Source organism: Pseudorasbora parva, chromosome 8 (genome assembly GCF_024679245.1).
Source record: "Pseudorasbora parva isolate DD20220531a chromosome 8, ASM2467924v1, whole genome shotgun sequence".
In the NCBI taxonomy this organism is placed as follows: domain Eukaryota; kingdom Metazoa; phylum Chordata; class Actinopteri; order Cypriniformes; family Gobionidae; genus Pseudorasbora; species Pseudorasbora parva.
In genome coordinates, this window is record NC_090179.1 from 2764610 (window position 1) to 2777315 (window position 12706).

At 44.6% G+C, this 12706-nt stretch overlaps 1 protein-coding gene across 1 annotated transcript in view; it reads left to right on the forward strand.

Moving 5' to 3' along the window:
- Positions 1–1960: 1960 nt before the first annotated feature.
- The window catches only part of mfrp (membrane frizzled-related protein), a 56432-nt gene continuing 45686 nt past the window's right edge, over positions 1961–12706 (forward strand). Inside the window, exons 1-3 of the mRNA XM_067451925.1 lie at positions 1961–2257; positions 8740–8849; positions 9047–9171. Coding sequence (XP_067308026.1) covers positions 1961–2257; positions 8740–8849; positions 9047–9171 — 532 coding nt within the window. The remainder of the gene's footprint in view (positions 2258–8739; positions 8850–9046; positions 9172–12706) is intronic.

The following is a 12706-nucleotide window of genomic DNA, read 5'->3' on the forward strand; positions in this document are numbered from 1 at the left end:
TTCTCAGATAAATATTAGAAGACTCGTAGTCAACACTCTTCGTAGAAACAGCAATAACTGTTCGGCTCCGAAGTAGAAAGCGCTGATCTACCATTCCACTTCCCGTTTTATACCCGCGCTGCGGGGCGGAGCGTGGAATGCGTGGATCGCATGCCAAATTTCATTGGCTCGTTTTTAAACACTCGAAGTAGGATTGGTCTCTAAAGTAAGATCCCATTCGTCGGTTCAGTTCTGACGTACGTCGAACGTGACCGACTGAAAGGGAAATGCAGTTATAGTATGTGTATTACTATTTTTTATACATGCATTACAATATTGTGCAAAAATGCAGATATATTTAGATAATTATAACTCCACCCCACTACGCCTGAGCAAAATGTATCCTAATGTGTCACCTAGATGTCGGCGATGCAAAACATATACTGGATCAATTATGCACACCTTCTAGGAATGTAGAAAACTTAAGTATTTTTGGAAAGAGGTACATGATCTGACAGCTAAAATTTTGAAAACTCCTTTAGACATTATGCCTATACGATATCTTTTTGGTACGGAACAAGATAAGACACTTGATCTTTCATATGTTAAATATCAAAACCAATAAAAAGATAATAGAAGATAATTCTAACTCTTTTCCTTACAAATATGCTGTATTTGTGTCCAACCCTAGTGTGTCTGCAATGGCCTTACGCGATTCCATTATGGTACAATGTTGCCTTGAGGCAACACACAGTTTTTTGTTATTTACTCTAAAACATTTGATGATATATAATGTAAATTTCTTGAAAATAATGCTTTACTAACCAGTGAAGGTGACTAATATTTTTGTGGGTGATTATCTGGACAGGAAATTTGTGAAAAACGCCGTTTTCACTGGAGAAAATATGGAGCCATGTGACCAGTGCACAAGACTGAAACAGTCGAAACGCTGTGAGAACGCCTCTGTGTTAATGCGTCGTGAAGCGCCTGTAGAACCATTCCATCGGAAAAAAGATCGATCGTCGGCGTGATGACGTCATCGACCGGAAGCTATAAAGCGTCCGTGAAAACAAACAGGAACTAGCTTCTGAGCCTTCAGCAAGCGATCTGTGCGAACCTGTCTTTCTATTTGGTGTTTTTGTCTGTCTATTGAAGAGTTTTTCCACCCTTTTTGTTAAATATTCATATATATTAACAAAATAAAGAGAAAATAGAAATAGATAGAAATTATGGCGAGCGAAGGCAGTTTTAGAAGGTGTGTTCATCCCTGCCCACGTTACATCACGGGTGGGGATACACACTCTCTTTGTGTTGCCTGCCTGGGAGCGCAGCATCCCTCAAGGGGGATGCCTGCGAGCACTGTGAGAAATTGCCGCTAAGAACGCTGCGCTCCCGCCGGGCACTCTTTGAGGAGGGTGCCTCGGCTCGTGTTCCCCGCGGCTCTGGTCCCGCTGCTGCCGAGGCGGAGCGAAGGCTACAGTCGTGGGGATCACAATTGGATGTTGCAGAGGGGTTAGAGACGGGCGCTGCCTTATCTCTGCCCTCACCTGCACCATCCAGCGGCTCTTCTCGGGGCATGGAAGCACGCATGGCGGTTTCTTCCCCCCCGAGAGAGTCGCCGGTGCTTCAACTGTCCAGCTCTGAGGAGGTGGACGTTGAAAGCATCGAGACTGAAGACTCGCCACTTCAGTCCCCTGCATGCGAGGAGCTCGTTGAGGTTCTGACGCGAGCGGTGGCCAGGCTTAACATCGACTGGCAAACCGAGAGATATGAGGCAGGAAGAAAACGTACAAGCAAATTAGACGAGAGATTCCTGCCTTCTCGCGCCTCAGAGCCTCAGCGACGGGGCTTGCCGTTCTTTCACGACTTGCACACCGAGGTGGCAAGATCGTGGAAGAGACCGGCGTCATATCGCGTTTTCAGCCCACAGACTTCGGTCTATAGTAACATCGCTGGGCTGAAACATTATGGCTATGGGGCGATGCCAAAGGTTGAGGAGACGCTCGCGAGCCATCTCTCGCCTTCCTCGGCATCGTCCCTTAAAGCCTCGTCTTTGCCCACCAGACCTTTAAAAACAACGTCGGCGCAGGTGGGCAAAGCATACTCGGCAGCGGGTCAGGCGGCTGCATGCCTGCACACGATGGCAATCGTGCAGGCGTACCAGGCTGACCTGCTGAGAGATCTGGACAGTAGTGATGTCGTGGGGGGAGATATTATCACCGAGCTGCGGTCTTCAGCTGATTTAGCTCTCCGGGCCACCAAGGAGACGGCCAGATGTGTGGGCCGCTCTATGGCAGCCCTGGTGGCCACGGAGAGGCACTTATGGTTGAACCCCACTGACATCAAAGAGAGGGAGAAAGCCTTTCTGCTTGATGCGCCGCTTTCTCCTGGAGGCCTCTTCGGTGACGCAGTCCATACTGTCACCGAGAGGTTCCAGGAGTCCAAAAAGCAAGCTGCGGCGCTCAAGCAGTTCCTCCCTCTCCGGGTCCAGGTCCCTGGGGCTGCTGCTGACATCAAGCAGCCCAAAGCGAGTACGAGCGCCTCGCACAGGGCAAAACAAAAACAGAGCGTCGCCACCCGTACTCCCCCTCAGCGCGGGGACGAGGGGCGGCGCTCTCAGACGAGGCCTTCGAGGGGCAGGGCTGATCTGAGGACAGTCCTGATCGCCAAGAAGGCCTCGTCGAAGCGATCCTGACGCCAGAAGCGTCAGGACGCTGAGGGTGGTTCCCCCCATAGGGAAACGGTGTTTACCCCTGCTAACGGTACCCGTTTCCCTGCGGCACCCTCTGGGGGCCGTGCTGCCAACCCCGCCGCAATGCCGGGGCGCAGTCGGTCTCCGCGGGCCACCCGAGGGTGGTCCGCGCCCCCCTCGGGGGGCCCCCGAGCAGTCAAGTCAGTTGTTCCCTGCCGGTCCGCCGCTTCAGGGCACTGTGCTTGTTGCTCAAAATACACCAGAGGCCAGCCTCGAGAGACTGGTTCCCTTAGTAGATTTTCTAGACGGGTGGAAACGTCTATCAAATATATCTCGTTGGGTCCTGCAGATAATCGAAAGGGGGTACGCCATTCAATTCAAAAGTCGGCCACCTCCTTTCAGTGGCGTCCTACCTACAGAGGTGGGCCCGGAGCAGGCTCTGGTAATGGCACAGGAAGTACAGACACTCCTGCAAAAAGGGGCTATAGAGAGGGTTCCCCCTCCCAGCAGGGAGTCTGGGTTTTACAGCCGTTACTTCATCGTGCCGAAGAAGGATGGGGGCTTACGCCCGATATTAGATCTGCGCCTATTAAATCGCTCGGTGGCCAAGCTCAAGTTCAAGATGCTCACACTCAGACAGATTGTGTTTCAGATCAAACCTGGGGGGTTTGGTTTGTCACCATAGACCTCAAAGATGCGTATTTTCATGTCTCCATCCTTCCACATCACAGGAAGTTCCTCAGGTTTGCCTTCGGGGGAGAGGCATGCCAATATCGAGTACTTCCTTTCGGTCTAGCACTGTCACCCCGCACATTCACCAAGTGTGTGGATGCAGCTCTGGCGCCGTTGCGTCTGCAGGGCATCCGCATACTGAATTATATCGACGACTGGCTGATTCTAGCGAATACAGAGCAGATGGCGGTTCAGCATCGAGATGCTGTTCTCGCGCATATGTCGAAGTTGGGGTTGAGGCTGAACGCCAAGAAGAGTGTGCTTTCTCCGGCTCAGAGAACCACTTTTCTAGGCGTGAACTGGGATTCGGTAATAATGCGGGCGCAATTATCGCCAACACGCATAGCATCGATCCTGGCAGCAGTCAAAGAACAGAAGCTAGGCCGGGCCGTCACTGTGAAACAGTTCCAGAAACTGTTAGGTCTCATGGCAGCAGCGTCCAACGTTATACCTCTTGGCCTACTGTACATGAGGCCACTGCAGTGGTGGCTCAAAACAAAGGGATTCTCCCCGAGGGGAAATCTGCTCCGCACGATCACAGTCACGCGGCGATGCCTACGTGCTCTGGTCATGTGGAAAAACCCGGGGTTTCTATCTCAGGGTCCTGTGTTAGGGGCTCATGTTCGTCGAGTAACGCTAACGACAGATGCCTCTCTCACGGGCTGGGGGGCTACCATGAGTGGTCGCTCATCCCAGGGTCTATGGCAGGAACATCAGCGGCACTGGCACATAAATCGGTTAGAGATGCTCGTAGTGTTTCTTGCATTGAAACAGTTCCTGCCCGACCTCAGGGGCCACCATGTGCTAGTCAGGTCAGACAACACATCGGTGGTCGCCTATATAAATCACCAGGGGGGTCTGAGGTCCCGTCCGTTGGACAAATTGGCACATCGGATCCTCCTGTGGCCCCAAGGGAAATTGCTGTCAATAAGGGCAGTATATATCCCGGGGGTCCTGAATCAGGAAGCAGACAGCCTGTCGAGGCAGGGCCCGAGGCCCGGGGAATGGAGACTCCACCCAGAGGTGGTGGAGCTCCTATGGAAGGTTTATGGGAAAGCAGAAATAGACCTATTTGCTTCGGCGGAGAATTCCCACTGCCTGCAGTGGTTTTCTCTGACCCATCCAGCCCCGCTGGGGTTGGATGCCATGGTACAGGAGTGGCCGAGGCTACCCCTGTACGCCTTCCCCCCGATTGTCTTGCTTCCAGGAGTTCTGGAGAGGGTATGCCGGGACGGGGCCCAGGTACTTTTAGTGGCTCCGTACTGGCCGACCAGAGTGTGGTTTTCGGACCTGATATCTCTCCTGGAAGGCTCTCCGATGGAGATTCCGACCAGGAGGGATCTACTCTCTCAGGCGGGCGGGAGATTCCTGCACCCACGCCCGGAGATGTGGAAACTATGGGCCTGGCCTCTGAGGGGGCTAGGCTCATAGAGGAAGGTCTCTCGGCCGAGGTCGTAGAGACCTTCCTCCACTCCAGAGCTCCATCCACGAGCAAGCTGTACGCTCTGAAATGGAAACTTTTCTCAGCATGGTGCAGAGAACGTCAGTGGGACCCAGTTAACTGCCCGGTTGGTACAGTGCTGGAGTTCCTGCAGGCAAGGTTCTAGGCAGGGTTGACCCCCTCCACAATAAAGGTCTACGTGGCGGCCTTGGGTGCCTTCCACGTCCCTTTGGGTGGAGTGTCTTTGGGAAGACACCCTCTGATTACACGCTTCCTCCGTGGTACTTTAAGGTTGAGGCCGGCTATGCACTCGAGGGTCCCAGCATGGGACTTGGCCCTTGTCTTGAGGGGCTTGTCTGGGCCGCCGTTCGAACCCTTAGAGGAGGTTTCGGACAAGTTCCTCACTCTAAAAACCAGCTTTCTTTTGGCCATATCGTCTCTCAAAAGAATAGGAGATATTCAGTCCCTGTCAGTAGGGCCCTCATGTTTAGAGTTTGCGCCGGGGATTGTGAAAGCCTTTCTACATCCCAGGCCGGGTTATGTCCCCAAGGTTCCTACGAGCCCACGGGGCCCCATTACTCTCCAAGCCTTCTGTCCTCCTCCGTTCACGACGTCAGACCAGGAAAGATTAAATCTGCTGTGCCCTGTGAGGGCGTTGGATACATATGTCCACAGAGCTGCCCTGTGGAGAAAATCTGATCAGTTATTTGTCTGTTTCGGACCCCCTAAGAAGGGGGCCCCAGTATCCAAGCAGAGGATGAGCAAGTGGGTGGTCGAGGCCATCTCACTTGCTTACGAGGCGGCCGGGCAGCCGCCTCCTCTGGCTGTCCGGGCGCACTCTACCAGGGGTATGGCTGCTTCGAAAGCACTTTTGTCGGGGGCTTCCCTCCATGATATTTGCAATGCGGCCGGTTGGTCGTCTCCACTAACTTTTGTCAGGTTCTACGAACTAGACCTGGCATCTACTGTTGGGGCGCAGGTTCTCTCGTAACCGTGTGCGCTTCGGCTTCACACATACGAGACACTTGGTCCTATGGCGATGTGGGTATAAGCGTTCTCACAGCGTTTCGACGCAGCTCGAGTTCCCCGAAAGGGAACGTCTCGGTTACGTATGTAACCCTAGTTCCCTGAGGGAACGAGACGCTGCGTCGCTCTGCCATACTCCCGGTGTGTCCGTGATCACTTACTTCAGGCTTTATCAGAAGTTAGTTCCTGTTTGTTTTCACGGACGCTTTATAGCTTCCGGTCGATGACGTCATCACGCCGATGATCGATCTTTTTTTTCCGATGGAATGGTTCTACAGGCGCTTCACGACGCATTAACACAGAGGCGTTCTCACAGCGTTTCGACGCAGCGTCTCGTTCCCTCGGGGAACTAGGGTTACATACGTAACCGAGACGTTTTTCCGAATTGTTTACAAAAGTCAAATTAAGAGATTAACCAACAACACAGTGATGTGCTCAACATTAAACAATACAAGGAATATACCATCAGAATATTTTATATATATATATAAATATACACACAGTGCCTTGCGAATGTATTATTTTGGCCTCCTTGAACTTTGCGACCTTTTGCCACATTTCAGGCTTCAAACATAAAGATATAAAACTGTAATTTTTTGTGAAGAATCAACATCAAGTAGGACACAGTCATGAAGTGGACTGAAATTTATTGGATATTTCAAACTTTTTTAACAAATCAAAAACTGAAAAATTGGGCGTGCAAAATTATTCGGCCCCTTTACTTTCAGTGCAGCAAACTCTCTCCAGAAGTTCTGTGAGGATCTCTGAAGGATCCAGTTGTTGACCTAAATGGCTAATGATGATAAATAGAATCCACCTGTGTGTAATCAAGTCTCCGTATAAATGCACCTGCACTTTGATAGTCTCAGAGGTCCGTTTAAAGCGCAGAGAGCATAATGAAGAACAAGGAACACACCAGGCAGGTCTGAGATACTGTTGTGGAGAAGTTTAAAGCCAGATTTGGATACAAAAAGATTTCCCAAGCTTTAAACATCCCAAGGAGCACTGTGCAAACGATAATATTGAAATGGAAGGAGTATCAGACCACTGCAAATCTACCAAGACCTGGTCGTCCCTCTAAACTTTCAGCTCATACAAGGAGAAGACTGATCAGAGATGCAGCCAAGAGGCCCATGATCCCTCTGGAGGAACTGCAGAGATCTACAGCTGAGGTGGGAGATTCTGTCCATAGGACAACAATCAGTCGTATACTGCACAAATCTGGCCTTTCTGGAAGAGTGGCAAGAAGAAAGCCATTTTGTTTAAAGTTTGCCACAAGCCACCTGGGAGACACACCAAACATGTGGAAGAAGGTGCTATGGTCAGATGAAACCAAAACTGAACTTTTTGGCAACAATGCAAAACGTTATGTTTGGCGTAAAAGCAACACATCTCATCACCCTGAACACACCATCCCCACTGTCAAACATGGTGGTGGCAGCATCATGGTGTGGGGCTGCTTTTCTTCAGCACGGACAGGGAAGATGGTTAAAATTGATGGGAAGATGGATGGAGCCAAATACAGGACCAATCTAGAGGAAGAAAACCTGATGGAGTCTGCAAAAGACCTGAGACTGGGACGGAGATTTGTCTTCCAACAAGACAATGATCCAAAACATAAAGCAAAATCTACAATGGAATGGTTCAAAAATAAACAGGTGTTAGAATGGCCAAGTCAAAGTCCAGACCTGAATCCAACCGAGAATCTGTGGAAAGAACTGAAAACTGCAAGGTTCTTTAATGTGCAAGGTAAGAGAGCATGGGACCATGGTGGAGCAGAGAAAGGGAGTACACAAAAGTTTGGGGGTGGCCTCTGTGATCATGAAAAATGTGGTCCGTGTGGTAAGAGAGTCGACAGAAGTTGCAGAAAGTTTAGAGTCAATCTTTGTGGCAGTAACAGAGCTGCTTTTTTTATTATTTATGTAAAAATGGAGAAAGTTTTCTGTGAGGGGTAGGTTTAGGATTTGAGGGATAGAGTTTGTACAACATAAAAATCATGCCTATGGAAACCCAACGTGTGTGTGTGTGTGTGTGCGTGCGTGCGTGCGTGCGTGCGTGCGTGCGTGCGTGTGTGTGTGGTACATGTATTTCTTATTTTGTTGGGTCCAAATGTCCCAACAAGAATAGTTAAAAGCATTTTGGTGACAAAATGTTGTTTCTTATGAAAAACAAAAACAAACTGCTTTTATAAATCAGGGATTCTCAAGCCTTTCCTGCAGTACCTCCACCCTGAACAAAATCACCTGCCTGCAACGCTCTAGTAATCCTGAAGATCTTGATTACCCTTTTTTTTTAAACTCTAAACTTAGGGTTGACAATATTTAGGGCTGTTATAAATTATACTACATGTTTTTTTTAAACTGTGTGTGTGTGTGGGGGGGGGGGGGATTACTATGGAGCTAAATCCTCTCAGCTGACTTGGCTTTGGGAATATTTGGGAAGAAAGTTCTGAATAAGAGCCACTTTCTTTTAACAACACGAGATGTTGGACCATACGATTACAGATTTACAAGGAAACATTAAATAAATCAACTTGATACATTAAAAAATATATATATATATATATATATATATATATTCTATAAACACACTCAATGGATTTAAAAACAAATTTTTATTTCCTTTTAAAACAATCATTTTAACAACCAAATGGACTGAATTAATAGCCTACATCAAGATTTCAGATTACTAAAAATATGTAAATGGTTTCTTAAATCGCAATGATGGACATTTCAACTGAGAGCCAAGGTGAATATGAGGTAAATTATTATTACTGTAAGCAGTACTAGTAGCCATGGTAGTATTTATTTATTATATATTCAACATTAAGATCTGGTTCTAAACTAATCATTTGTTCTAACTTTCATAGAATGTTTTCTGCAACCCAGTTTTCGAGCCTGATGAAGAAAATGAGGAAAACAAAGGAAATTTTAAAATTGACATATACCTTGAACCTACTAAAAAGCCAGCTGCAGGTAAGTGTGCATACTTTGACCACAAATCATTTTGGGGTATTTAATGTAGTATATTCTAAGAATAAATACAGCATTTTATAACACAGTAGTGATATGTACAGATTTAAGCACCTTTCAATATTTCCGTAATCTATGTTCAATATATATATTCCATGCACTATATTTTTGGATTAATGTCTTGTGCTTTATAAAAGGTCACAGTGTGGTAAATGGCTGTTTGATGGCTTTAAGAGAAAAGTTGGGTGACCATGGAACAATAATGGTGTCAACTGGTGTGCTGTTGATTGCGGCTGTTCTTTGCATCATACTGCTCCTTGTTCTCAACCGTGAGTGATCTTTTATATGGTATTTCTGTTTGTTTTTAAATTGCTGAAATTCTGTTTACTTTTTTATTTTTATCACCTTTATTTTTTTTGTTTTGTTGTTAAGACATTTGGCACACAAAACATTTAGTTGCTTGTTTGTTACATTTTTGAATGTTATTTTCATTCTTTCATTTGATGTTTAATTTCCTATCACTGTATAATGAGTATGTTAAATTAGCATTATGCAGCTTAAAGCTACACTGTGTAACTTTTTTAGTTTATTCTTAGCTAAAAACACTTAGTTCTTTCAAAAATATATGTGCTCATTAATGTATATTTACTTCTTTCAAGGAATAAAGTATTCTTGTAAGTTTATAATAGGCCATTGAAAACACATACGGGGGAGGGGTTCGAATGCCGGCCGCCATGTTGCTCCTCCATCTTGAAAGTACATTAGTCAAAGAGGGACATACCCGTTAAATCAAGCTTCGCCTTTTGCATTTTAACACTCGATGGCACCGTGTCGAATGTGAAGAGGGGGATTGCCATGTTAATCTTGGACTAAATCGGCCACCGTAGGAGTTAAAACGAAATCAGAATTGAGAGGAACAGAAACTATTATTCACTGAATGGTCATATACCTTTTCACCGCTAGATGGGGGAAAATATTACACAGTGGAGCTTTAATTGTTTATTGTGATGCTGAGTAATGAAAGGTTGAGGACTTTCAAGGCTGCCTAATAGCTTTGGCAGGGGTGTAGCCATCTTTTCAGAAGTGAGGGGGACAGAAATGTTGTAATACCATTTTTTTGGGGGGCCGATATAATTTATCGCATCTCTTGCTTTTAATTTGGTAAGCTATCAAATACACTGCTGAACAATAACCACTAATATCTATAATATTATTCTCCTATTTTTTTATGCCAATTTATTGATTGGTTTATATACTACAGACACTTGTGCATTAAGTCTCCATAGATGTTATGCAATGTAAAAAAATAAAAATAAAATTCTGATGTAAAGCAGCTGTTCTCTATGTGAATATATAGTAAAGTGTAATTTATTCCAGTGATAAAGCTGAATTTATCATCATTACTCCAGTCTTCAATGTCACATGATCCTTCACTAATGTGTATGATTATTATCAGTTGTGCTGCTCATGGTGATGCTTAAATTTTGTGGAAACCATCTAAATCATCTAGAAACCATCTAGAGAGAAATTAACACTTTTATTGATCAGACATGCATTTAAATGATCACAAGTGATATTGTTAATATTACAAAAGATTATTTATTTAATAAATGCAAATAAATGCTGTCCATTGAACTTTCTATTCATCAAAGAATCCTGAAAAATAAAATGTATCATGATTTCCACAACATTTTAAAGCAACACGACTGTTTTCAACACAGATAATAATCATAAATGTCTCTTGATTATAAAATCATCATATGAGAATGATTAGTGAAGGATCATGTGACGCTGAAGACTGGAGTAATGATAAATGACACATAGGAAAAAAGCTATTTTAATTTGTAATAATATTTCACAACATTACTGTTTTAACTATTTTTAATTAAATAAATGCAGCCTTGGTGAGCAGAAGATACTAAACATTAAAAAAGCTGCATTATTCATATGATAGGCTACTTTATTGTCAATAAATAGGCTACATTGAGATGGCTTGAAAAACACACATAAAGCATATTGTTACACTCGTCTGATTGTCGTCGTCACGTTTCATCACTCATAACGATTGTTTTCCTTCAGCTGCAGCTCCAGCGTGACAGTATTACTTCTACGAATCCGCTTTTGGACTTTCTGTGAGAGAGCGCCCTCCTCATATTTAGATATGAATAAAATGACAGCAGGTCATGCATAGATTATTTTTGTCTCTGATTTTAAATCTTAATGTAATTCAAATTGGTTTCTATGTAAATACACTTGCCGAGATTCAACCGAGATTAGAGAAAGCTGTCTTTAGCGTCCCTGTTGACTTGCCCGCTGCCGCGCAGGGTTACATCGGTTCGAATCCCGCTCGGAGCGGGTCGACTAGGATCGGTGAGACCCAGTAAAAGTGCGGGGGACGAAAATACATTTTATTAAAAGCGAGGGGGACACGTCCCCCCCGTCCCCCGCGTAATCTACGCCCATGAGCTTTGGTATAAGAAAACTTTTAAAAGGACATTCTTGCTGAGGAAAAAAAAAATCAGAGGTAAGACTTTAGAAGAAATATACCAGTAAGAACAATGTAAAACTAAGGGAAAAAAAACTATTTACATAGAGCAAACAATAGCTCATTAAACAGCTATGCAAGTGAAAACAATGATTAGATTAGAAACAAATCAAAGGAGCACATTGGGAAAACGAGGAGTGGGAATCAACAGGAGCAATATACGATAACATTGCAATTTTAAACATCTTGTTAGTAGTAAACATATTGCGATAACATATTGCGATTTATACTTTTTTTAAAACTGCACTTTGCTCACATTGGCAGTTGTGGCCTAATGGTAAAACAACCCGAATTATAACCTGAATGCAGTAGGTTTGATTCTCAATGCTTTGATTCTCAAAGGAAAATTTAGGTGGCAGGAGTGAATGAACAGTACTCTCTTCCACATGAGGTGCCCTGAGCAAGGCACCTAAACCCCTAAACATTCGCTGGGTAGTGCAGTAAATCGCTGCCCACTGCTCCAGGTGTGTGTGCACTAACTTGGATGGGTTAAAGGGATACTTCACCGCTTTTTCATATTAAACTATGTTATTCCCTTAACTAAGATGAGTTGATACATCCCTCTCTTGTCTCAGTGCGTAGACTTAATCTCTCTGACGTGCGGTGACGATCTGATAGCATTTAGTTTAGCTCACTAAGCCCAGTTCATTCACTATGGTACCAAACAGAAAATTGTTTCGGCCAGGACTTTTTTACTGCGCCGAGCCGAAGTACTTTCAGCAGTGCTATTCTGCCATACATTATAGTTTTCTTTTTTAATCAGATTAAAGAGGCGCCACGTTTTATTTTGTCAAAATACTTGATCGTTCCACTATTGGTGTAACTGTATTTAAATAGGGAAAACGTAGAGGTATTTGGTACTTCTAACATGATCTCTGTTTGGTACCATAGTGAATGAACTTAGTGGGCTAAGCTAAATGCTATCAGATCGTCACCGTGCGTCAGAGAGATTAAGTGCACGCACTGAGACGAGAGATGTATGTATCAACTCATCTTAGTTACGGGAATAACATAGTTTAATATGAAAAAGCGGTGAAGTAACCCTTTAAATGCAGATGCATTTGTGTCATGTTGCTTATACTTAATCTGTTTTACCTAATAAGATACATTTCTCAGTCTGTTTATCTCGCTTAATTTTTTTTGCAGCAAAGTGTAAAATCTAATTCATACATTTTATTTGTATAATTAGTTGAATAACTTTAATCATAATTTTACTGTCCCCATTGTAGTGTGTAACATTGTGATTGAAAACATCATGCAAAGTTTTAAATCTAAAACTGAAACGTATAAAGTTATTTTCCCTTTCGAGGGAACTTCAC